General features: G+C 49.7%; 1 protein-coding gene across 1 annotated transcript in view; it reads left to right on the plus strand.

Moving 5' to 3' along the window:
• Nucleotides 1-17,712, plus strand: part of Adcy5 (adenylate cyclase 5) — a gene marked incomplete at its 5' end in the record, with an annotated part of 142,963 nt that extends 125,251 nt beyond the window's left edge. Inside the window, 8 exons of the mRNA XM_048794482.1 lie at nt 1,563-1,633; nt 1,947-2,070; nt 3,667-3,696; nt 4,627-4,759; nt 8,865-9,128; nt 10,080-10,284; nt 13,359-13,483; nt 15,339-17,712. Coding sequence (XP_048650439.1) covers nt 1,563-1,633; nt 1,947-2,070; nt 3,667-3,696; nt 4,627-4,759; nt 8,865-9,128; nt 10,080-10,284; nt 13,359-13,483; nt 15,339-15,467 — 1,081 coding nt within the window. The remainder of the gene's footprint in view (nt 1-1,562; nt 1,634-1,946; nt 2,071-3,666; nt 3,697-4,626; nt 4,760-8,864; nt 9,129-10,079; nt 10,285-13,358; nt 13,484-15,338) is intronic.
• Between the last annotated feature and the right edge of the window lie 8,864 nt (nt 17,713-26,576).

Genomic DNA, 26,576 nt, shown 5'->3' on the forward strand with positions numbered 1-26,576 from the left:
CCCAAGCCCCTACCATAAACCACTCGTTCAGAGCGTGCAACAGCGGTTTTCAGTGTATTCTCAAATATGGGTGTAGCCATCCTCCTTGAGAACACTTTCACCACTCCCAAGAGAAATTTTATACTTACAGGCATCTGGATTTAAAAAGTAACACCAGGAATCTTACTGAGAGGATGGCATGCACTGAGCACCAGGACGCAAGCGGGGCTCTGATGGTGTTACTGCGCTTCTCTGCAAGCACTTTGCCCCAAGCAGCAGGGCCAGGCTTCCTGCCTGTCTGGAAGCATTTGTTCTATGCAGTGGCCATGGCCACCTCCCAGCTCCCTGCAGGGCACTCACAGGAAACCTGTAAGGCAGTGACAGAGATCTTGCTTTCCTGCTTTCATCCAATTCCCAAAGGGCCCAGAACTGCAGCAGAGGGGCACAGGGGCTGTCACAGTGCTGGCCTCCTTCCCCAGCCCTGAAAAGGAGCTGGGCCATCTCCTTGTTGGACTGTTGAGTCAAGGAAAGCCCAGTGAGGAGCAGGGCTCAGCTGATGGCCACCCAGAGAGGCTCTTCTTCCTGTCCTGGACCCGAGACCAGCTCTCCCTCCCCTCTGCAGCCACTCTGGGCAGTCAGCCAGGCCTCCCCTCCTGGGCTCCGTTCCCTCTCACATCTGGCTGGGAGCCCAGGGAAGCAGCGTTTGTGCTTCCTGAGGAGCAGAGGCTGCATTAGCCGGTTTGCCACTAAGTGGTCAGAGAAGCTGGGAATGGGGTGGGGGACGCATTGGTGTCCCAGCTCCTCCTCGTTGGAGATGGTAGGTCCCAGCCTTCAGCTGTCTCTAGCCTGCTCTGTTTCAGGCCTGTGGCCCACACCTCACCAGTGTTCCTGGGTCAGTCAGCCACTCCTCACAGGCCCTTCGGGTTGGTGGTGGGGCTGCATTAAGCCTTGGCCTCCTGGTGCCCAGGACCCGGCTTCTGAATGGGAGTTCAGGCTGGCTGGAGAGGGCCCCTTTTTCCTCCCCCCAAGCTGGAATGCTGGGCCTAATTGTCTGGACTTGTTCTCCTACTGTCTTCTCTGCCCAGTTCTTGGCGGTGACTTGAGGCTACCCTGTCCCAGCTTATCACCAAGGGACCCTCAACAGTGCCTCATTTAGCTCCTGAAAGCCTGGGGAGGCAGAGGGCCCAGCCTGGGCTACGCCCACTGCCAGCCACCCACATTTGGCCCCCAGCCCAAGGCAGAGGCAGTGTGGAAATAGGAAGAGTCTGGAAGCCTGACTCAGAAATAATAGTGCTAAATTTAAAAGAAAGAACAGGATAGTAGATGCTGACATGGCTAGGAGTCACATCCCGGGACCACAGGAGGAGGGGGCTGCTGAAATCAGCTGGTTTGCCCCTCGGTTGTTTAAGAAGGAAATCAGCTCAAAGACAAGGAGGGACTTCAGCAGGATAAATAGTACAGGGCGCCATGCCTCCTCCCAAGTCACTAGGGCCAATATATTTTAGACCACAAAATTTTTCAGATTTAAAAAGGCTGCCTCATGTGACCAGGAGCCTGGGGTAAACCCTGATGGTGAAACACAGCCATACTTCAGCGGCCAAGTGTGCCAACAGTCACAGGAAGCTGGATGCCGATGGTGATTGGCACCGCATCAGTTAGGTTGGGTTTGGCCGGCAAATCAGGCAATTCAGGTGTTGCCCTCCGGGTTGTGAGACACTTCCCTTTTTCCTGCTGTGGATTTCAGAGCTGCAGGGAACCTGTGCTCCTCACAGTTATGGAAGGTCCCAGACATAGCCCCAAGAGGCTTCCTCTCACCAGGCACAGGGAGCCCTAGATGGGGAAACCGAGGCTTAGAGGGGTTGATTACATGGTCCAAGGTGCACAGCCAGTCTGTGGTGGATCAGGGATGAGCCCAGGCGAGCCTGAGCCTGGAATCGGGCGCTAACACTTTACTCGGCCCTGGGCAGGTGGGCAGAAGCCTTCCCAAACGTTGCTCATGCTGTCCATCGAGCTCATCTATGTGCTCATCGTCGAGGTGCCCGGTGTCACACTCTTTGACAATGCCGACCTGCTGGTCACCGCCAACGCCATGTATGTGGCACCTCATTCACCGCCCACCGTGTTCGGGCCCCCTCAGGGAGGCAGGAAGTGCAGAAGGCTGGGGTCTGGCACCGCAGGGACACTGCGAGGAGAGTATCTAGCTCCTGAGCACTGCTGTGTCAGGCTGTCTGGCCACAGTCCGCCTGGTCATCCAGTGACAGATGTCAGCTTTCCAAGGGAGACGACTCCATGAAGGGAAAGGCCTCTGGCTTTGGGTGGAACTGAGTTTGGACCTCAGCAGCAGATTCACATTGGGTTATTTTCCTGAAATACATTTTTTCCCCAGTAAAATGGGAATGATAGTCATAGTAGCAAAATATCTACGAAGTGCCTGGTATGTACTATGCTTTTCTTCCCATAACCACCTCTGAATACACACCAAGTAGTGTGAAAAAATGGGATGAGTCTGTGTCTCTTGAGGAAACACAGCACACTGCACTTTCTCTAAGAGGAAGGGGTCCAGCCAGACATCCATCCATCTGCTGGCCCATTTATTCATTCAGAAATGTGTATTGAGGGCCTACCGGCTGCAGACACTGAGCCAGGCAGTGAAGGTACAATTAGGATAGGACCAAGAACCCCACAGAAGTGCCCCTTCTTGTGAAAGGAGACCCCTGAGAAAAATAAATTGTAGTGAAGAATCTAAGTCAGATTCAAGCAAGAACTTCCCTGTGGTTGTGTGGGGCTATGGGCAGATGACAGCAAGATGCTATGCCTTCAGGAACTGGGCAGGCTGCAAGTGTGGGGGAGGGAGGGAGTGCAGATCCTTTCTACCCTGGGGTCAGGACTAGAGCTGGCTCTTTTGGCTGCTTTGTTTCCTGCTCTTCCACTCCCAGCCTCTCCTCTCCCACTGCTGAGGTTGACAGCAGAGACTGGAGATCATTGCTCTGTTGGGAGACCCTCGTTTGGCTCTAGGGCAGCTCTATTCAATAGACAAATAATGCAAGCCACAAATGTAATTTAAAATTTTCTAGTAGCTATATGAAAAAAAGCAAAATATACAATTTAAGAGCACTTTATTTAGCCAATAAACCTAAAATATGGTCATTTTAACATATCATCAATTAAAAAGTATTAGAGAAATACTTTACCTTTCTTTCCACGCTATTCACAACCTGGTGTATATTTTCACTCACAGTACAGTTTAACTTGTGCTAGTCCCATTTCAAGGCTCAGTAGACACAGTGGCCAGCAGCTGCCACACGGGACAGTACAGGTATAGGATTCCACCCCCCAGTTCCCTCTGGATGTCAGCCCAGGGCTGGGGCAGACAGGCGGACAGGTGTGTCCAGGTGATAGGCAGGGTGGGGGAGGACAGACAGGGTAAGAGCTGGTGATTTGTGATCACAGTGACCAGATGCTGGTTGGGGCTGGCCTTTGCATAAGCCTCCCAGCTGGAATGCCCCTGGGTGCTGGGGTAGGGGACAAAGGAGCAGCAGAGCAGGACTGGGGGACAGAGATTGGTACTGGGCAGAAGAGCACGGCGTGGGGGAAGGCAACAGGGTGGGCCATAGGAAGATGGGACTGGAGGCTGCCTTACACCAAAAAAAAGAGATCTGAACTGTCTCCCCCGACTTCCCTTCGCAGAGACTTGAGCAACAACGGGACTTCCCAGTGGTGAGTTAACGCCCCACTTTGACAGGCCCTCCATTGCCCTTGGCACAGAGCAGCAGAGAAGGCAACTGAGACCCAGGTGGGAGGGGCCTTGGCAACAAGGCTGGTGGTGGAGGAGGCTGGAGTGAGCAGGGCGGCCCCTGCGGGGAGCAAGCAGCCCAGGTGGGATAGACACCCTTCTTTACTTACCATTCTGGTGACCAATAGCCTCAGTGGCCAGGGTTATCAGGGCCTCAGGCCTCATTTTAAAGCATCTAGCCTCAGGCTCTTCCCCAGGAGCAGGAACTGGGCCTGCTTTCCTCTATGCAGAGCCAAGGCTCCGGGCTGCTGGAGGGAGGCTCTGGGCGGTATTCGGCCTCTGGCTCTGCACTGGTGCAAGGAGCAGTGTTTGGAATGGCAGCTTTTGTTTGGTATATTTGTCAATGTTAACAGAAATATAATTAGAAACAGTAGCCACCAGTTTGCCGAATCCCAGTGTGTCAGGTACTGCACTGAGACCTCCTGTACAGAATCTTCAGTCCTTCCCACAGCCCTGCAGTGTGGATATTCTTTTCCCATGTTACAGATGAGGAAACTTAAGAGTCTGCCTAAGGTACCCCAGCGACAGGGTCAGCAGGTGCTGCCTGGCTCCCTTGTTCCTGTGCACACTGTCCTGCCTTGTCCTCTGAGAAAGACCTGGCATCCACACTGCCTTGTGAAAGGGCTGAGTTCATCTCCTGAGGTGACCAGGGGGCACCTGAGTGATGGGGGCATAAGGTGCCAGGAGAGGAGTTACAGCTGCCTGAGCTGCAGGAAGGCTTCCCAGAGGAGGTTGACTCAGGCAGAGTTTGAGTGGCAGCTATACTGGAAGAAGAAAAAGGCCTGGGGGCGGGGGTCTTCGGAGCCTGCGTGAGTGCCAGGGTGGCCTCAGGCCTGTTTACCTCACTCTTGCAGCCCTGAGCATGCGACCAAGGTGGCCCTGAAGGTGGTGACGCCCATCATTATTTCAGTCTTCGTGCTGGCCCTGTACCTGCACGCCCAGCAGGTGGAGTCCACTGCCCGCCTTGACTTCCTCTGGAAACTGCAGGTGAATGGCCCTGGGGCTACAGCTGGGTGGGGAGGCAGCTGGACCTCACGGCACTCACTGGGCTGGCCTGGACCTTCATCCTACACTGACAAGGTGTACTCTTGGGTCTCACCCCAAATGACCACTGCCCCACATCCAAGGATCTGCTGCTTGCTTTCCAGGGTTGAGAGGCAAAGTCCTGGAGCATATTCTAGATGAACCCACCCCAATAATACAGGGACTCTGAGCCCAGGAGGTGCGCTTGGAGTCAGCACACACTGCCGGAGCAGTTCCTGTGCATGTCTGCAGCAGGGACACTGGGGGTGGGGCAGTCAGCTTGTAGGGGGAGCAGCAAGGTGTCCAGGCATGTGAGGAGGAGGAGCAGAAGGTGAGGAGGGTGGGAGCTGGCAGGATCCTGGGCTGGTGGGGGCTGCCACCAGAGGCTTCTGTGCAGGCTTGATATGACCACAGCTGGGCATGAAGGCTTCTCCAGAGGAGGAAGAGCCAAAGGAATCAATAGGAAGCCCAGCTGGACTCAGGGGCAGGGTGGTGGGGTGGCCAGGGCCATGGCTCTGACCTGTGTTGGTTGCATTGAAAGCAGAAATGCAACCGGTGCTTGACTCTCCAGGCTGTGACCCTGCTCCCTGAGGACAGTGTCCACCTGCAGGATGGTATGCCAAAGGGCCAGGTGAAGGTGGTGCTCTTGGTAGCCACAGTCTTAAGGCCCTCGGTTCCCTGATGAGCCACCCCAGAGTCTCCAGGAGAGGGCGTTCTAGGGCACTCACAAAACAATGCCAGCTTCTTTGTGGGCCCTTTGAATCAAACCCCTGGCAAGGTCTGACCCATTTCCAGACCACATCAGTTTACCCAGGGCTTGCTTAGAACTCCTCCACCCACACCACTCACTGTCATGGAAGTTGAAGTCTTTGGCTGGGGGCAGGAGGCTTTTGGTTGGGTGTCAAGTGCCGATGGGGCATGTTGTTGTCCCTTCTATTGGGTATGTTGCATGCAGCATAGTTTTATCTCCAAGGTATGTGGTCCTTAGGGAGATCCCTCCATTCACTGGCCCATTCATTCACTTATTTATGTCAGTGCAGACACACAGACACCTGTTTAGTCCAGTGGGTTAAAATCTGCCACTTGGTTTATTCTAATGCTCATATCGCCCTAGGTTTGGCTAGTGTGCATTTCGTCAAGCTGACTTCCTTGTCATTTGAACTGCCACTAGCACTCTTTGGGCATCTCCTGACTTCTTGGCACAATGAGATGTCTCAAGCTTACCTGACATTTTTCCTGTTCCAGCCCAGGAATCAGCAATTTCTTCAAAGAGCCCTTGCTCTTAGTGGAGAGTGGTATTTAGAAACCAAGAACCAAGTGCTTGGTGGGCTTACTACTTCCGGATCTGTGTCAGTTTTCTGTTGCTGTGACAAAATCTCCCAGAAAATCAACTTAAAGGAGGAAACATTTATTTTGGCTCATGGTTGCAGAGATTTTAGTCCATGGTTCTTGGCCCCATCGCTTTGGGCCTGTGGCGAGGCAGAACCTCATAGCTGGGAACACGTGGTAGAGCAAGTTCACCTCATGGCAACCAGGAAGCAGAGAAAGAGGAGAAGGGCCCAGGGACAAGACACCACTGTGAAGGTTTCCTTCCATTAGGCCCTGCCTCCCAAACTTTCCACCATCTCCCAGAAGCACCACCAGCTGGGGACCAAGCCTTCAACACATGATCCTTTGGTGGGGATTCCAGATCCAAACTATAACAGGTTCATCTCCAGGGCCAAAGCTGGGAAACACATGTAGTTGATGTAAACATGCAGAAATGCAGGTTGCACGCATACGTACCACACCAGCATCTGTCTGTGTACGTAGATTTATAGAAACCATTACTCACACCAGCTCTTCCATTCGAGACCTGTGCCTCAGGCTTCTTTGTAGCTTGCCCTATGCCAGAGAGAAACCTGCCCAAATCACTCTCCTAAAGTGATCTATTCACCCAGTGGCCCTGGCCTCCCAACCCCACAGCCTCTTGCTGATCCTCCCCCCTCTCTTCTTGGCCCTTTTGCCTCTTTGCACACTGGGGCCCCTCCCTCTGTCACTTTGCTTTCTCAGGCCCTGACGACCCTGTGCCAGGAGGGAAGCCACTGACTCAGCCTGTAGCAAGCCTGTGTCAGCCCTGTCCACAGAAGCTCCCCAACTGGCAGGTCCCTCCAGCTCCCATTCTTTTCCTGGGCATTTTGCAACTTGGAGGACAACATACAGCAGTAAACAGAAACCTGACAGCAGGCCTTAGGAAGGGGGGTAATTGTCACCATATGCTCCCCAGGCTCGCCCAGCAGCCCCTTTACTGTTCCACCTGTGGTGTGTGCTGATAGAGGAGGGGCCGCCCAGGAACATGCCCTCTCACACAGCGCCCCCTCGTGGCCTAACCATTGTCTTGATTCCCCACCCTTACCTGCTCCTCCAGTATGGGTCTCCTAGGACTATCAAGAGGCTGTGGTACTCCACTCCAAGCAGGTTGGGCAACCTGCTTGGAGTGGAGTTCCACAGATGAGGCAGGAGTGCCTGGCCCACCTGGGGGATTGGCCTCTTTCCCTGGCAACCCTGCTCTACAGCCTCCACTCTATGCTGATGCTTTGGGCAGATGCTCTCTAAGGGAGGCCCATGTCCTGTCTCTGCTGCCTGTGGGTGGATAGAAGGAACTGGAGTGCTCAGGGCCCCAGGGACAGGGTCTGAGTAGGTTGAGGCAGGACAGTGAGTGCCCTGTGCATTCGCAGAAGCAGATGGACGACTGCCTGGGGTCCTATATGATTAGCCCACAAGGGGAGGTAAAGGGACTCCCACCCTCTCAGGCAACCTGCTGCAGAGTGGGAACAGGTGGCCTTTGTTCTTGAAGAAGAGCCTGGGCTGAGAGCCCCACCTCACAGGAGCATAGGTCACCTGGCTGGAATTCTGGACAGGAAGATGGTACCCAACAGCTATACTCACCCGGCATCTGAAGGTAGTGGGTGGAGGCTGGGGCCCTTTAGGGTCCAGGAGCTTCCTCAGGCATGACCCTGGTTTTTGAAGCTGCATTGCCAGTGTCTCCAGGAGTCCACCAGGCTGTGGACAATATAACCAGGACATCTTCATACCTTGGTAGCGAGCCTTGGTCTCAGATCTTCTGTCCTTGGGCTCTCCCCACTGGACCCAGGTCTATAGACGTGGGATGGTGTGCCAGCTCTTAGCCCACGGGCAGCCGCTGCACAGGGAATACCAGAGAAAAGCAGCCCTGGCCTGTGGGAAATCTAGTTCCTGCTGAGTAAAAAGACATCTGCTAATGACTTCCCAGTTGGTGGGGGATGTATTATCTGCTATCAAGGGTGAGGAAGCCAGGTGACTCCACCCTGTAATCCCACATCCTGTGACCACTCTGTCAGAGGGTCCTGGCCACACCTCGGTGTATAACTGCTTCTCTGCTTCAGTTCCTTGTGGCTGCTGCTGGCCTCTTGACCCAAGGACTCTGCACTATCCCTTTACCTGGAGGGTGAGTGACCACAAACTCCAACTGTACAGATCCACGACCAAAACTGGGGGGAAACCAAAGTTAAAGGGGATGTTTCCTTCCTGCCCTGGCTGACACCTGGTGGCACCTGTCCCTCCTGGCTGCATCTGGCACTGGAGGAATGAGATGGGCAGGACTCTGGGCCATTTCCCCCCCGTGACCAGTGGGTTGAAGTCACCCTTGCAAGATGCTTTTCTGAGTGCATTCTTTGATTTTAAGAGGAAAAATGAAGGGTAAAGAGGCCTCAGGGAGTCAGCAGCCTATTTGGGGTGCGGTTTTTGGACTCTCCCTTTCCCCTGGAGTTTAGTGCCAGGCTTGGGCAGACAGGAGACTTTCAGCTCCTCCTCTGGGACCTGCATCTGCTCTGCGCTTCCCTCCTCTGGGACCAACTCCCTGATGTGCGTCACTTTCCAAGAAGTAGACCGTTTCTTCTGGTGGCTGACATAATGCTCTTTAGAGAACACTTGGAAGCAGAGAGACCTCAGAAACGGCCGGCACCTGGTGTTGGTGTTGGTGCGATTCCTGTCTCATTCTAAGTAGGGCTGTAGCCCCCCACCACCCCCTGACCTAGTCCTCTGTCCCCAGGCCACAGAGGAGAAGGAGGAGATGGAGGAGCTGCAGGCCTACAACCGGCGGCTGCTGCACAACATCCTGCCCAAGGACGTGGCTGCCCACTTCCTGGCCCGGGAGCGCCGCAATGACGAGCTCTACTACCAGTCCTGCGAGTGCGTGGCCGTCATGTTCGCCTCCATCGCCAACTTCTCGGAGTTCTACGTGGAGCTGGAGGCCAACAACGAGGGCGTCGAGTGCCTGCGGCTGCTCAACGAGATCATCGCCGACTTTGACGAGGTGCTTCTGGGAGTCCTCTGAGTCCCTAGGGCTCTCTCCTCCATGTGGGTGTGAGCGGTGTGACAGGAGCCCTGATGGCAAGAGCCTGAAGGTGTCCCAGGGCTGTTCTGTCTCAGGCACCTTGTCACAGGTTCCAGATGAGAAAACAGAGGCCCACAGACCTTGTGTGTCTTGCCTAAGGTCAAGGCCTCTAAGGGCCAGGGCTGGGGTTTTGGCCCAGGCTATATGAACTGGAACCTTCAGGGTCCCCGTGCCCAGGACAGCCAGAGCTTTGAGAGAATCAGAGGAAGGAGGAGCCACTGGGTGAAGGAAGAGGGCAGGGCAAAGACGCAAGGCCCAGGGCAGGGGAGGTGGCAACCAGATGTTGCTTCTTCATTTCTCATTTCTCGAGCTTGGTGAGCATCCGCCAAGGGTAGCTGAGGCAGCCTCGATCCTGTCGGGAGTCTGGGAGGCACAGTGCAGCAGGGATGCCCGGGCTGGACACAGGGCACAGGAAGAGCTGGGTCCTGGCAGTGTTGGAAGAAGCCCACAAGAGTCCTGGGGCAGCGGGCTAGATGAAGGGCTCCGGGGAGGCCTCCAGCAGAAGGACAGGGGAAAAGGATGTCTTGCTAGTCAGAGATGAGGAGGGTTCCCTAAGTGAGGGGGTGAGGACCTATGAAGGGGCTCCAGCCGTCCAGCCCGTTGGGGGCATGAGACCCAGTGGCAACCAGTGCCCTTGTCCTCAGGAGCTCTTGGTGTGGGGTTGGGTGAGTAGGTCACAGTCACTGGACAGCAGTTGAGAACGGAGGAGGCCTGTTCTGGAGGACGGGGAGGCCTCACATTGAGCCTTTTCCCTTACCGAAGAGGGGACCCTGAGGGGCCAAGCTGCTATACTCCCATGGTCCTCCTCTGCCCCTCCCTATAGAGCTCAGTGCCCTGGACTTGACCCAAGGTTGGTTTCCTTCTGTGCAGATTATCAGCGAGGACCGTTTCAGGCAGCTAGAAAAGATCAAGACCATCGGCAGCACCTACATGGCCGCCTCCGGCCTCAACGACTCCACCTACGACAAGGTGGGCAAGACGCACATCAAAGCCCTGGCCGACTTCGCCATGAAGCTGATGGACCAAATGAAGTACATCAATGAGCACTCCTTCAACAACTTCCAGATGAAGATTGGTGAGCAAGGAGGGCTTGCAGGGACCCTCTCCTCAAATTCCACGTTTATTACAATCCAGTGGTAGAAGGTGACAGGCAGCCAATTGGGGTGGCCAGGGGTGGGGAGCTGATCACTCAGCCTGGCAGTGCTCACATGTTGGCCTGCGTGTGATGAGGCACTTTACCCAAGCATTGGGAAGGCACGATTGGACCCAGGTTGTGCCTGCCCAAAGGCTTTTGGGGAATGCTCTGTTCTGGGGGCTCCAGGGCCTGGTAGTAGCTTTGGGCAGATGGCAGGGCCATTTATTTCCAGAAAAACGGATGTAATCAACAGTAGTTTTATTAAAAAGTATTTCAAATTCATTGAGTAAAAATGAAAACTAGTAAAATCAAATACTTGATACATTTTAAATAAAAATGTATGAACATAAGATATAAGTTATTACATTTGCAAATTTATGAAAATACTGAACACATTTTCTGCAAAATTGTTAGCAAAATAAAATGAGTAAAGTGAAGTTTATAGGCAGTGGTGCATGCCTGTAATCCCAGTGACTCGGGAGGCTGAGGTAGGAGGATTGAAAGTTTGAGACTAGCCTCAGCAACTTAGGCCCTATCTCAAAATAAAAAATAAAAAGAGTTGGGGATATGGCTTAGTGGTAAAGTTCCTCTGGGTTCAATTCCCCAGCACCAAAAAACAAACGACAGAAAAATATGAAAAAAAAATCATGTAATATTGACAATGAACCAATTCTATTTCAACATTTTAAAAAACAGAAGTCTTAAAAAAAGTAAAAAAAAAAAAAACTGGGTCAGTAGGTTATTGGACAGAATATCTTTATTTTATTTATTTATTTTTATGTGGTGCTGAGGATTGAACCCAGGGCCTCGCACGTGCTAGGTGAGCACTCTACCACTGAACAACCCCAGCCCCCTCAGTAGGTTATTGTTGAGTTTCAGGCAGTGAGGCAATCTTTTCTAGGTCAAGGTGTCAAAACTTTTCAACTCCACTCAACTGGGGGTCGTGGTGAGGGTGTGTAATGATCAGCCCTGTGTCTTACCTGCACTTGTCCTTGGCTGATGGCTGAGAGAGCTTCACAGACACCTGGATGGTATACAGAGGCAGTAGTAGGGACTCTGCTAAGGATGGTCAGAGGTTCAGAGAAGAGAAGCCCTGGGTCAGCTTCAAAATAGGACCATATTCTACATATTTGTTCAAAAAATCTTTGAACCCAAAACAGGATTTTTAAAAATGTTTAATTTTGTTTTTATTACCTCAACCTTTTGACAACTTTCAACTTTCAGAATTGAAAGAACAGTACAGTGAAAACCCAGCTACATCTCACATACCTACCCAGCCCCACCCCGCTCCATCCACAAAATGATCTCCAAATTACAGTTCTGGATGAGTTGTTCCATAAAGCTCAAGGCATTTTTGCAGTTTGTTTGTCCTTAGAACATATTTTTATTTTATTTTTGTTGTACTGGGGATTGAGCCCAGGGCTTTGCACAAGCTGGGCAAGCACCCTACCACTGAACTATATCCCCAGCTCATTTTATCTTTTATTTTGAGACAGGTCTCACGAGGTTTCCCAAGTTGGCCTTGAATTTGCCATTCTTCTGCCTCAGGCTCTGGGTAGGAGGGGTTACAGGTGTACAACTCACATCCAGCTCTGGGAGTATATCTTACCAAGGATGTACAGTCTGACAGAGTGCAAGTTATTTTTGCAATAGAAACTTTGTCAAGTGTTGTCCTCTTCCTCCTCTTGAGATCTGTGGAGGCAGGAAATGCTTTCTGAAAGAGCAGACCTCAGTTCTATTCAGAGTTTTCGTGCATTATCAAATCCCTGGGAATGTCTCACACCATAAATGATTCAGAGTTCAAATTTTTAAAAAAGTAAAAGTAATTCACCAAAGAAAATACTGGCATTTCAATTCTAAAAATTAGCACATTAAACTGAAACGTTAGTTTACCGAAAACCAATATTATGATCATGAGTGTCCTCAGGAGACCTTTGTTCTGGCCTGAGTGTCAGGAATTGTGCTGTTCTTGAGGGAGCTGCTTATTGTGTCTTGTGGGCACAGGGCTTTGTGACTTGGCCAGGTTTCCATTTTTCTTTGGCTGCTAGAAAGGCCAGACAGAGCCAGCTGGGGATCTTCTTTAACTAACGTGAGGCCTGTGTTTGTTTTTGTATTAATGTTATTCTTGGTTTCATGTAATGTTACTGTTCTCATTTGCCTCTCACCACATCTTATCCACCTACAGTTTTGTATTTTTCTCCTGGTGTGTATTTTTGTAAACTGGAGATTGAGTGATAGCATCAACCAAGCGATAGCTAAGGAGCCTTGAGGGGTAGATCCATTCATACGAACTCAGGGGCACCTTAGTTAGCGGGCGTGGCCTTTGGAGCTCTGTGTGACCAATGAGGTGGACAGTTGAACCTGGTAACAGAAGGCAAGGCAGAAAGCTTCATGTGGCCATGATAGGACATGGAGAGAGAGGAGACCCAGGCAGGGTTAGGAGCCAGGTCTTAAGAATGAGAACAGAAGGAAACAGAAATAGGAGTGAGAAAGAGGGAAGGGGCACATTCTGTCTGTTGAGTTTGAGTCAATGGTGAACACCTCAAAGCTACCCAGAAAGGGAAGATTAAGAAAAGGCAGTTGGAGGGGCTGGGGTTGTGGCTCAGTGGTAGAGCGCTCGCCTAGCACGTGCAAGGCTCTATAAGGTTCGATCCTCAACACCACATAAAAATAAATAAATAAAATAAAGATATTTTTTTTAAAAGGCAGTTGGATTATGCAAGAGGTCACTGGAGACCCTGAAGAGGGCACTCCTGGCAGTGGACTTACAGAAACTGAGCATCACCTGGTGGTGAGGACACAGGAGCCCTGAAGTATGCCTGGGTTCCTGGGGTCTTGGATTAACACGCACTTGATAGAGCAGAGAAGTGGGAGACTGCAGGGGGAAGCTGGCATCAGGCCAGGAGGCAGAGGGAGAACCTGCAATGTGCAGAGAGAGAGAGAGGGACGCCAGCGAGGACTAGCAAAGCAAGTGTCAGTCTTAACCTGACGAACGTGGCTGATGTCCCCTGCAGGGCTCAACATCGGCCCTGTGGTGGCTGGGGTGATTGGAGCTCGCAAGCCTCAGTATGACATCTGGGGAAATACAGTGAACGTGGCCAGCCGCATGGACAGCACTGGCGTGCCTGACCGCATCCAGGTGAGTATGAGAGCATCCACAGTCCAGGTTACCCACCAGGAGGCCTCTGTATGCTGCTAAAAGTTCTTCAGGGAAGGCTGCCCACAGCTCCCAGTCAGAATTTCTGATCCAAATCCAAGGGTGATGGGGGCAGTTGGTGCTGTCGTCATGGAAACTTGGAGAACACGATTGTGTTTTGGGCCCTCAGCACCTTGGACAGATCTTCGGGTTGTGCAGAGCCCTCTGCTGGGCACAGAAGGAATCGGGTAGGCAGAAGCAGGGCAGTGGCTGTGATGACAAACTGAGTGTTCATGGGGAGCCCAGGACCTTCCCAGCCAGTCACAGAGTACATACACCAAGACACCTGCAGGGAGTAGAGTCTTGCCCGTGCGGCTCGCTCTTAGGTTTGGTTCAGGAGAACCAGGGAAGGCTGCTGGGCCCTAGGATGGCGCCGTCATCAGTTGCAGCAGCCGGTGGCCTGGCCAGAGGCCCAGGGACTTTTTCCTTTCTGTCCTTTGCGAGCTGGCACTTGTGATCCCCAGGCCTGCCGGTCTTCAGCTGCTTTCCTTTTTCTCCCCCTCAGGATTTCCATGGTTTGCTTCAATCTGAAAAAATGGCCCGAACTGTGCTCTCATCCTGTGTGGCCCTCTTGCATGGTTCCCTGCAAGGATGTGGGAAGTCAGCTTCCTGGCCTCAGTTTTCTCAAGCGATAATTACGCCATTTTTAAGACATTTTGTCCACATTGACACTACTTAAATATCCCCTCACTCGTCTGTCCTGTAGGAGAACAAGGAGACTGACCCCAAACACAGTCCTGGCCAGATCCAGCTGACCTGGATGCTGACAGGCCAGGCCATGTGGCCTTCTCTCACCTCCTCTCCTGCACCAAGAAGAGAAGGGATGGCTGGGTGGGGACTGGGGCCCTGAGGGAGCTGTTTGCAGAGCTTCTAACCTACCTGGTGACAGGTGTGAGGGCCTCTGCCAGCAGCCACCACAATAACCAGCACTGCACCTTCACTGGAGCCTCACTGTGCAGACACCACAGTTAATGACAGCAGCCCCCAAGCAATGCCCCTGCCCCAGCCTCTTGCAGTCAGGCTGGGTAACTGTGTGGTGGCTGGCAGGAGCAGAAAAGGCACCTGCATCTGCATCATCCTGTGAGACACTTGGCCATCCTGCCACTTCCTGCTTCTGTCACTCTGCTTCCCTCCTCACCTAGCCCAGCAGTGTCATTGGTGAAGCCCCAGTGAGTTCTCTTTGTCCCCAAAGCTGACACAGAGATATGTACAAAGCCTGGAACCCAGTCCAGTCTCTGCCATTTATTAACTGTATAATCTCAGGCAAGTGACAGATTTGCTGGTGATGGGGATGATAATAGTATTGCTTCATATAAAGATGAAATGAGATAAGCAGTTGTTCTCAAACATCTATAGTGAAAACCAGTTTTTTAAAAACCTTTCTACTCTGTCATGGAGTGATACTTCCATGAAAGATGCTGGTCACACACCTGGCTGTTGGGTACAACAATGTCACCATTGCTCTGAAGGTTCCAAAGTATTACTCTCTGCCTCTGACTCTTTCTGGACTGCACCTAAGCTGTTAGGGGCCACAGGCCACACTTTTGAGTAGCACTGAATAGCACATGTGAGGCGCTTGTCACAGCGTCTGGCAGAGTGAGTGCCGAGAACCACAGTGGCCATCATTCTCATTCTAAGGGCTACTTCCATGGACAGGTCCCTGCCAGTCCCCAATATCCCCTCTGTGGAAGAGCAGGGGCATCAGCAGAGTGTGGGAGTCAGGGGTGGCTCTGTCCCCACTGCAGTTCATGGCTAAGGTCATCAGTGGTCTGTCCTCTCTCCTGCTTTGCCTCCTCAGGTCACTACGGACATGTACCAGGTGCTGGCTGCCAACACATACCAGCTGGAGTGCCGCGGTGTGGTCAAGGTCAAGGGGAAAGGCGAGATGATGACCTACTTCCTCAATGGAGGGCCCCCGCTGAGTTAGCAGCTGCCAGCAGTGGTGCCAGCAGCCTGGCCTCCAGAGGAACGGAAGCGGCTTCTCTGTGTGCCGCGTGGGCAGGTGGGGAGCCTGCGCTCCAGCCACGTGGTCACGCTGGTGAGATTTCCCACTTTGACTTGGAAGCAGCCTCTGCCCTGGCTGGTGGGCGTGGCCTCCGGCCCAGGCCCTGGGTGCCAGCGTCCTGTAAGCACCAAGCTGACCAAAGATGTTTCCCTCTGCAGAAGACTCCGCCGGACTTGAGCTCAGCCTCGAGTTCTCTGACAGGTGCTGCCGCTGAAGGGTGGAGGGCGCTGCTGGAGCTTTCGCAGCCCAGCGCACAGCGGCAGGCCCGCGGAGGGCCTCAGCCTAGGTGGGTGGGTAGGCGGGCTGGACGCTGCCCTGGGGGTACTCGGGGTCCCCCGGGGGTCTGTTTTCCACATGAGCCTTTAAACTTCAGACAGAGGCTGCAGCCCCTGCTTCCTGGCGGTGCTCTGAGGCAGGAGAGCTGGGTTTGTAGGAGCCGTGGCCTTCGCCGCCATCCTCTGCCCATGCGTCCACGCACACAGACTGTGCCCAGTGAGGGAAACAGGACTCATTATGAGGGGGAGGCGAGAGGACGCCAAGCAAGCAGTGGTGGCTCTGAGAAAAAGAAAATATTTATTAAATAAAACAAAACAAGTTTTCTGTGCCCTTCTTTAGACTATGCTAGTTGTATGCGTGTAGGAGACAAAAGCAGACGAGGATGCCACTGGGGGGGAGGGGGGACCCCAAGTTGTCTTTTTTGTATTTTTTATTTTGTATTATTGAAAGCCTTGGAGATCTAACAGATATACCAAATTCTATATTTTGTAAATTCTCTATATTAGAAAACAGCTGTGCACAGGGGGCGTTTGTGCTCACTTGTACTGTACCTATGTCGGCGTGTGTCCTGGTGCACATGTGCGTGTGTTCATGCCATGCAGCTGCCCTGCAGGGACCTTCCTCACCTCAGACTCGGCAGTTTTGGTTTTCCCAGGGGCAGTGTGTGTTCTTTTGGGGTACCCTACATTCAGATCAAGGAGGAAGAAGCAGACACACTTGACCCTCTCTCTTTTCTAACACAAAGGCAAAGACACAAGCCACTTCCACTGAGTAAAAGCAGATGGAAATGATAAGAAGAAAACAGCCACTTCTTTCCCATCCCAGGCGGTTGGAAGCAAGGGGAACAGCTTCAGTCTGTGTGGGCAGCGTGGCCCCCACCTGTTCTTCTGCTTCTGGGGATGTCAGATGTTCGCGCCTGCAGAGGCAGCACCTAGGGACTCCTGGGAGCTTAGGGATGGGCCAGGGCTGGGAGGAAGTCTAGCCTGCCAGTCTGCTTAGCTGGCCAAGGGGCAGGTGGCTCTCCCTGGACACCATCCCTGTGACCTGGGAATGCAATGTGTAGGTTTCAGGTTTGGGGAAAGGGTGTGACCTTGCCCTCTACCTGTAAACCAGACAGAGGAATGGGTAGAGCCCAGTCTTGGAGTCTGAGGGAAAAGCAGCAGAAGTGTCATTTTGTCTAGTTTTTATTTGAGGGGTGGGAAGGGAGCAGTTCAATACATGAAGGGGACAAAACTATTTTTTATAACTTTTGAGGGAGGCATTTGAAAAATGATGTACTAGCACAGAGTTGTATTTAAGCAGCATCCTTAGGACCTGTTCCCAGATCTTTTCATTGCTTCTCAGGGCAGAATTATTCTTCCTGGACACTTGGAAGGAGACTGGACGGCAGCTATTTGCTGGCTATTGAGACCGTCCTTTATGTCCACCGCAGCACCTTCCCCTCCTACGCCCCCCCACCCCAATTTGAGCGCATCTCTGAGAAGCAAAGCATATGGACCCCAAACTGCCAAGTCTGAGTGTGTCCCAAGCCCCTGCCACTCCACCTTTGAGTTCTGCATCACTCCTCCAGCCCCTGGCACAGGGCTGCTCTCTCCCGCAGCATCATTCTCAAGTCCCCTGTCCTCCATATGGCCTGCCAGTGGTGCTTCCGGCCTGAGTAAAGTGTGCGTGCTGAGTTCATCCCGTGTTCCCGCTGTTGGTCTCGGCCTTGTGGGGCCCTCCCCATCCCAGCAGTGACTGGTGACAGCGTGCAGTGCTAGCTCTTTGTTCCCTCTAAGGGGTGTGCACTCTTTTTATTCCTGCTCTTGCAAAAACGGATACGATTATGATTTCCCATGGAAATTGAAAAGTCTATTTAAATAATTTAACTATTAAACACTTTCACTGGTAACGTGTCCTGATCTGATTTGTGGCTTGGGCCAGGGTCCAGGGAAGGATGTTTTAAAACAGGTGAGCCAGATTTGTTTGTATGCCAAGAGAAGGAAAGGAGAAAACACAGGAGGCGAACACAGACCACTGAAAGGCACCCAGAAGGTGGGAGGCCTGGGCCGCAGGCCACAGGTGAACTGATTTGCCTACAGCGCTAATGATGGCTCTCTGTGCCACACTGCAATGGGCACCAGATAAATGTCATCTCACTGAATCCTCCTGGCCACCTCATTTCACTGATGAAGAAATAGAGGCAGAGAAAGGTTGCACTATTTGCTTAAGGCCCCGTGGCTGGAAATAAAGAGAGGAGTTTGAGAACAGGCCTGTCTGCTGTCAAAGCCCAGGTGGGCCCCCCTCAACAGCTCTGTCTGTTGCTTCTGTCAAATTCAGGGTTATATTTGGGTTCAGGACATAAATCCAGAAGGGTGTGGGCAAAGTTTAATGTGGGTGTAAATTAAAAAGCCAGTGACAAGGACTCCACTGTCCTCATTAGTGAATGGACACGGTACATGCTACAGAGGTAGCAATCCTAGTCAGAGCAGACCTCCTGCTCTAAAGAAAATGGATATTATTAGGGCTTCACATATGCATGGGGAGAGATTCATTTTATAAAGGCAGGAGTTTGAGAAAACTTCAGGCTGGAGCATATCAATTTGAAAAGAAAACCAGATGACAAGGAAGTTCAAACTTCAGAGAGCAATTGACCTAAGTGGGAATCAATGGATGTGTAACTGATGTGATTCTGCAATCTGTGTATGGGGTGAAGGTGGGAGTTCATAACCCACTTGAATCAAAGTGTGGAATATGATATGTCAAGAAATTTGTAATGTTTTGAACAACCCACAATAAAAAATTAAAAAAAAAAAAAAAAAAAAAAGAGNTTCCCAGCCAGTCACAGAGTACATACACCAAGACACCTGCAGGGAGTAGAGTCTTGCCCGTGCGGCTCGCTATTAGGTTTGGTTCAGGAGGCTGAGGCAGGAGGCTAGTGAGTTCAAAGTCAGCCTCAGCAAAAGCCAGATGCTAAGCAACTCAGTGAGAACCTGTCTCTAAATAAAATACAAAACAGGGCTGGGGATGTGGCTCAGTGGTTAAGTGTCCCTGAGTTCAATTTCTGGTACCCAAAACAGACAAACAAAACTCCCACCTGCTGTGACTGGTAATCACTGTCCTGTGAAGCCCCTGAAACTGAATATGTACATAGTGCATACCAGGACACCAAAAGGAGGTGACTGGAAACCTTCATAAACCCTTCCTGTTCTCAGCTCAATTAAGCTGATCCCAGAGAATGTATGGTTCTTCCTTAAAGGTTTTCACTTTTTTTTCCCCCAAAAGCATCTTCACACCTAGAAAACTCATGAAACTTATTAGGAAAAATGCCATGAATATTGGCAAGAGTTTGAACACCTCTATGCCTACTAATAGTAAATGCCAGACATCCATCCGTCAACCTGGCTGTTAGACTGCAGTATGTAGTTAGCGAAGAATGAGTGAGAAGGCAGAGTGAATCCCGGGCACTGAGGAGGCAGAAGGTGAATGTTATCAGGGAGCCATGTGACCTCAAGACTTCCAAAGTTAGAAATATCCTTATGAACTTTTCCAAAAGCAAGTCCCAGCCCAGGTGGCACAGAGCTGACAGAGGCCTAGAGCTGCAGTGTGCACATGGTCAACAGGTGTCTTTCATGACGCTCCCTTCATAGACTGCTCATCAGCAGCATCTAAGCTTCCCTGATCCTAAAAGAGACGCTAAGCCTGTCACCACAGGGCATGAAGCACTGGCAGACATGCGGATGGATAGCTTAGAAGTAGTACTGAGCAGATTCTTACCGCCACTGGCCAAGAGAATGACAAAGGCAGAAAAACACAACTCAGAAAACCCACAGCTTTTGACTTTGTCCAAACCAAAACAACACTGAAGAGAACAAATCATGTACATAGCTCACCCTCGAAACAAAGGGAACTGGCCAGGTAGGGCCATGCTGGCCACGGTTGCTCTGCACAATGCCACCACCCCTTAGGGCAAGTACCAGCAGAGTGGGAACGCTGGTGCTGTTTATGAACGTGAGATTATTTACTCACCATCCCCCTGTCTGGATGAACTGCACAGTGTATAACACATTTTCTCACTTCGGCCTCTCCAGGGTCTGGAAGCAGTTCAAGGAAGGGTTGGTGCATCCCCCAAGGCTGCGCAGACGCTTAGTGACAAGTGGCTTTGGCACTTGTCCCAGGGTGCTTCTGTCCAGTGTGCCCATCTGGCTGGGAACTGCTGGGCTTGGCAGGAACAGGGCGCTCATCACTCTTCAAGGTCAACAGTAGGTGCGATCCAATTAATAAAGGATGCTTTTCTTATCCTTCCAGATTTTCCAAAAGCCCTCTGGTTTTTTTTCTCCTATCTTAGGAAGGAAAATATAATATTTGCTGTCCTCTTGCCTGTCTTTCCTGCCCATCTGCAGGGTCGCTGCTTCACAACACAAGAACAAAGCCAAATGAGGGCATCACCATGGCTGGCCTCCAGGGCCCTTCCCCACTGGCATTCTTGGATTCTAAATATTTGTGTAACTCTTTATCCTGTCTTCAAGTGCCAGACCACACGTATGGCACAAATGTAAACACAGCCTAATTAAGACTAAGATTTTAGAGGCAAAGGCACAGACACAAGTGAGAGAAAAGCATGATGTCAAGGGGATCTGTAGGACAATCACCTTCAAACCAAGGTCAAGCACAGCCCTGGCTTTCCCTTCTCCAGACACCAACCCAGCAGCAGCCGCCATAGTACCTGACAGCAGCATAGCCAGGAGCCTCTGACATCAGGGTCTCCAATCCAGGGGTTGGGGGAGAAAGGTAGGGAGCAATCGAGATTCACAGAGCAAGCAGAGGGTCCAGAGAGACAAGGGAAAGGGAAAAGATGATGTAAGGGTGAGGATCAAGGGTACAGCCTCCTGTCCCCACTGGATTCCCAGCCCCACACCTCAGCCACCATGTTTCTAGTAAGCAGTCTCCCACGGCCCCCCCATCCCCACTCCACATGGCCATAGCCTGCTCATCCCCAGGGCCACTTTCATATTGCTGGTCCATTAGGCCCATGAATTTAAAGAATTCACACTGGAATTCATTAGGGGGTCCATCACCATTTTTTCCATTGGCCAATTTCTAATTTAGACCTGGCTAGAATAGGTTTGTCAGCATCTCTATTTTCACTCACTAGTTCTCCAGTTTTGCAGAACTCACTCCCCTACTTTGTCAGTGAGCCACAGTGACACTCCTGCCACTCGCTGCCCACCACTACCCCTGCTCATGCAGGATGTTTTTTGGAGATGTTTTCCTTCAGATGAAAAGATTCATGTTACACTTGTATCTTTTAAAGGTGCCTTAGCTCTCCCTTCCCCAGCATCTGTACAGTTGAAGATGCAGGCTGAAGGCTGCTAGCTGCCCACTTCTACCCCTCGCCTTTCCCATCAATGCACACGGTCCTGGGAACCCTTACTGAAGGCACTAAGGCAGCTGCACCCAAGAGTGCCTGCTAAGTTGGATTAGTGTGTTCAAAGCAAAGTGGACCTTCACTTAAGTGGTGGCTTCCGAAGAGCTTTATAGATGACTTATCACATCTGGGGGCATCCACAAAAACCTATAATACCTTTAAAGAAACAGTAGACACAAGAAGGCTACCTGAATCCCAGATTTATGGCAGTCGCTTTCCTCACACTTGCTGTGCCAGGCTCTGTTCTCAGTGCTTCACATGGATGGACTCACTGGATCCTCACAACCACCCCACTTTACACAGACGGAAACTGAGGCAGAAAGGCTAAGTGATTTGCTGAGGTCCAATGCTAGTAGAAAGGAGAGCAAGAGAGTCTGGATCCAAACTTTTAATCACCAGTTTAAACTGTAAAAAGTTACCTCCTATTCTTTGGTTAACATTTTCAGCTATAGGAATGACTTCAAGCAGAGGTCCCATGAAATTACTTCAAGCCAAAGAACAAATGTAATGTTGTATTCCACCAGGAAAAAGTTTGTAATACACAAATCACCAAGGATGCTTGGATCAAGAGTTAATTTCGCCGGGTACAGTGGTGCATGCCTGTAATTCCAGAGGCTTGGGAGGCTGAGACAGAAGGTTCCTGAATTCAAAGCCAGCCTCAGGAACTTAGTGAGGCCCTAAGCAACTCAGTGAGACCCTGTCTCTAAATAAAATACCAAAAGGGCTGGGGATGTGGCTCAGTGGTTAAATACCTCTGAGTTAAATCCCCAGTACCAAAAAAAAAAAAAAAAGTTTCACTGCAAATGTTACAACATATACTTCCTTCCTTTAATATCTAAAATCCACTAGGATTTCCCATACCTCCTATAGCCATCTGTTCTGTATAAATTTTATAGATGTATAAATTTTAGCAAACTATTTTATTCACCTAGGTCATCTATACTACAGAGATGGCACTGACCTGATCTCTTTTATTAAAAAAAAAATTTCATGTAAGCTGGGTGTAGTGTTGCACATCTGTAATCCCAGTGACTTGGGATGCTGCTGAAGGAAGAGGATTGCAAGTTTGAGACCAGCCTCAGTAACTTAGCAAGACCCTGTCTCAAAATAGAAAACAAAAAGGGCTGGACAACAAGTGCAGTGACACATGCCTGTAATCTCAGTGGCTTAGGAGTCTGAGGCTGGAGGATCACAAGTTCAAAGCTAGCCTCAGCAAAAGTGAGGTGTTAAGCAACTCAGTGAGGCCCTCTCTTTAAAAAAAAAAAAAAAAATATATATATATATATATACATATATATATATATATATATATATATATATATTTAGTTGTAATTGCACATAATAGCTTTATTTATTTTTATGTGGTGCTGAGGATCGAACCCACAGCCCTGCACTTGCTAGGCGAGTGCTCTACCACTTAGCCACAACCCCAGCCCTAGACCCTCTCTCTTAATAAAATACAAAATAGGGCTGGGGATGTGGCTCAGTGGTTGAGTGCCCCCGAGTTCAATCCTCAGTAACAACAACAACAACAACAAAAAAGGGCTGGGTATGTAGCTCAGTGGTAAAGCAACCCTGGTTTAATCCCCAATACCGGAGATATATTTTAACAGATTGCCATGTTCTATAGCTTAGTTACAGGGTAGCTAAGTGTACGAGTTCTGAGATGAAATCTGGTGCTACTACATGGGTTAGACTGTGACTGAGGTGAGGTTGCTCAACTTCTTTGGGTTTAGGTGGCTCATTTGTAAAAGAGCCTTCACGGATGCCTTCTATGAGACGACATGCCCACACTCACAATGCCTGTTACATAGAATACACTGCCATTCTCCCATGTCTGCTTCATTTGTTCTCACTGCTGCTCTACCAGCAAGGGCCCAGCTGCTGTCAGTTACACATACACACTAAGAATTTTCTTTCTGAGATGCATTGTGGTATAGAAAGATGAGCACCAACTTTTAAATCAATAAATCAGAAGCCCAGATTTGACAGCCATACCCACTATAGATTAGTGTGCTACTATACAAAGGACAAGTTCCTGACCCAAGTCTTAGTTTCCTCCAGTGAAAACGAGGTAGTGCTCCCTTCCACCCTGAACTGCCATGAAGATCAACTATATAGAATCTAGCAATGGCCCACAAAAGACATCAACGAGCTTTCTCATCATTAGTCCTAGACACTGGAGAGATCCAGAATACAAGAGCTGATATGGTCACCTTTAGGCAGGTCTTTACAACCCAGCCTCAAAGCAAAGCACTGGCACCAAGGCAGAGCAGGAAACAGGATGCCAGGGCCAAATGGGAAATGGAATGTCTGGTCCTATTGTCAGATGAAGCTCAAATGTACTCTATCACTGTGCTGTGGGATGCAGGAGAAAAGGGTAATGCTGGGCTGAAAATAATGTTTGTTGCCAAGGAAACATGGGGAAGGATTAGTGATGCTAGGTTGCTGATTCAAGAACTCTGAGAAAGCCGGTTCTCTCTTAGTTTCCTCCAGTCCCCAGTTGTACTGAGATGATTGATTACACACAAGCACTGCCAACACACAGGACACCTGTGTGCCCACGTTGTCAACACCACTCACTGTTAACAAGCAGGAGGATGCAAACCACATGGCTTCCAACCACACAGTGTTTGGATGTTTCCTGTGATTTCATCTGCTAAATAAAGTAACCTAGAAAGCTGGCCACTAGAGTTGCTGTAAGAGTGGCAGTGGTAGGTACTGCTTCTCTTTGAAAAAGCCAGTTTTAACCAGGAGGCTATAATCCACCAGCCAGTGAGGATGATTCGGCAGCTCCATCCCAGTGAGGACTGCAGGTGCCAGCTAAACTCGGCTGCCTTGGCCCTAGCTGCAGAGCCAGCCACAACCCTTGGAGCTGCAGGGATTTCTCCTACTCATTTTTAGCAAGGGATATTTATTAAACAAAAGATTTTAAAACTTTTACAAACTTTATAAAAGATTTTAAATTTAAACAAAAGATCAGATCTTCCTTCACCGTGGCATTTCTAGGTGTAAAGACTCCCTTTCCTTAGAGATAATGCAGAAAAACTACTAAGGAAGTCTTGCCCAGAGACAAAGAATGCAGCCCTGAAGAGTGACTTATAATTTGTGGTGAGGCTACGTGTTCAATTTGTTCAAAGTGGTGGATACTTTTGAAATGATTTATTTGATTTTTAATATACCTGTGGAGTAGCTCCAACTCTTGAAGTGAACCCAAAGTCTATCAAAACAGGAACAAGAATAGGAAACTCAAAAACACTGGTGGTGCTTGCCTGGAAACCCAGCAGCTCAAGTGCATCCTTGGGTTACTTAGTAAATCTTCTGAAATGCCAAGCAACTTCATGTTCGGAGGACAGCCAAGCTCAGGGGCACAACAAAGTTGGCTCCCCTGTAACACGGTGGTTAAGTCTCACACGGCAAAGCTCTGGTCCCTGTTGACAAAGCAGCAGCCTAATGGGATTCCAGACATGGCCTATCAGAAATGGACCCATGCACTTTTCCAGGCTGGATTCCACTGTGAAAAACCCACATTTATTGCAAAATAAATGTGTTAATCCAAGAATAGCACATTCACTTGATATAAATTATTAAACTACAAAGCTGGGTAAAGTTCCTCCATGATTCAAGGCATTTGTCTCAAATGAATTTCCAAGCTTTAACAGATATTTGTTTCTAGTGTAGGGCAAGAATTTTTACTTATGGGAACAAAATCCTATTTTAAACACACACACACACACACACACACACACACCCACACACACCCCCCCCACACACACACACACCATGAAATGGAAGCTTTCGAAGACAGGTACAAGCTGAGGATCCAAGGCACAATCATAACAAGCAACCAGCAAATAATGAAGAATTTTCTTCATTTTGGCACTTCTTAGGACCCCCAAGTGAGAACACGTTTTCCAGAATTCATCAGGACAGAGTCCCACCTAAGGAACTGATATGATTTGGAATTGCTGATAGATCAAGGCATAACTTATCTGCCTTCTTCTAGCCTTAACTTTCAGGAAGTTCCACTGTCACTTTTTATATACTGTAACAGCAACATTTTTACCCTTGTTTCCATTTTCATTGATCTTGTTTTTCTCCCCTTTCAGTTCATATTTTATTTTATTCTATTTTTAAATATTAATTTTTTTTAGTTGGACACAATACCTTTATTCCATTCATTTATTTTTATGTGGTACTGAGGATTGAACCCAGGGCCCTGCATGTGCTAGGCGAGCACTCTACCGCCGAGCCACAATCCCAGTCGCATTGGTTCATATTTTATTAACATAGTTTTTTATGTCTTTTCTTGGTATGTTGTGTTCAAATTATTTTGGGAATTAGGCCACACAGAAAAAACACATTTCAAATCCAGACCAAAAAAGCAGGCAAATATTGCATTCACTTTAGTATACAAAAGAGGGTATCTTTGCTCTCATGGCACAATCTAAAAGCAGTATTTCAGGGGGCTGGGGATGTGGCTCAAGTGGTAGTGCGCTCGCCTGGCATGCGTGCGGCCCAGGTTCAATCCTCAGCACCACATACAAACAAAGATGTTGTGTCTGCCGACAACTAAAAAATAAATAAATATTTAAAAAATTCTCTCTCTTTCTTAAAAAAAAAAAAGCAGTATTTCAGAATCACCAAAATTAAAATAAAACACATCAGCAGCAGGAAAGAATGCACTGATTTCAAAAGGCTTCAACTGACAGATGTGGTGGTGCACACCTGTAATCCCAGCAGCTTGGGAGGCTAAGGCAGGAGGATTGCAAGTTCAAAGCCAGCCTCAGCAAAAGTGAGGCACTAAGCAACTCAGTGAGACCCTGTCTCTAAATAAAACACAAAATAGGGCTGGGGATGTGGCTCAGTGGTCGAGTGCTCATGAATTCAATCCCTGGTACCCCCTTCCCTCCCCGCCAAAAGCCTTTAATTCCAATATATTCCTTAAATATAATCCTGGCAACTTGCAATAGTCTCACTAGTGGAAAGAGCCCACACTAGGAGATTAGAGTTGTGTGCTTAGCTATGTGACATGGGTAAGTCAGGAGGATCTGCTCACCTTGGGCTCCTCCTGCTCAAGTGAGGGTAGCTACTACTTCCCCTGCACTACAAAACTACTCTGTACTCAGACTTGCTTTTAGAAGTCAAAGTGCAATATAAATGTAAGATAATGATCTCACACACCTTACAGGCTGAAGAGATTCTTTCTCATGAGCCTAAGAACTTCTTTAAAACCCATGGCCAAAATATTTCCTTCCAAACTCATAGTTTCTTTGGCAGCAATATGACGCAGGCAGGGAAGCTCTGTAACCACTCGAGATGCAGGCACCAAATAATGAAAGAAAGCA

Source organism: Marmota marmota, unplaced genomic scaffold (assembly GCF_001458135.2).
Source record: "Marmota marmota marmota unplaced genomic scaffold, marMar, whole genome shotgun sequence".
Lineage (NCBI taxonomy): Eukaryota > Metazoa > Chordata > Mammalia > Rodentia > Sciuridae > Marmota > Marmota marmota.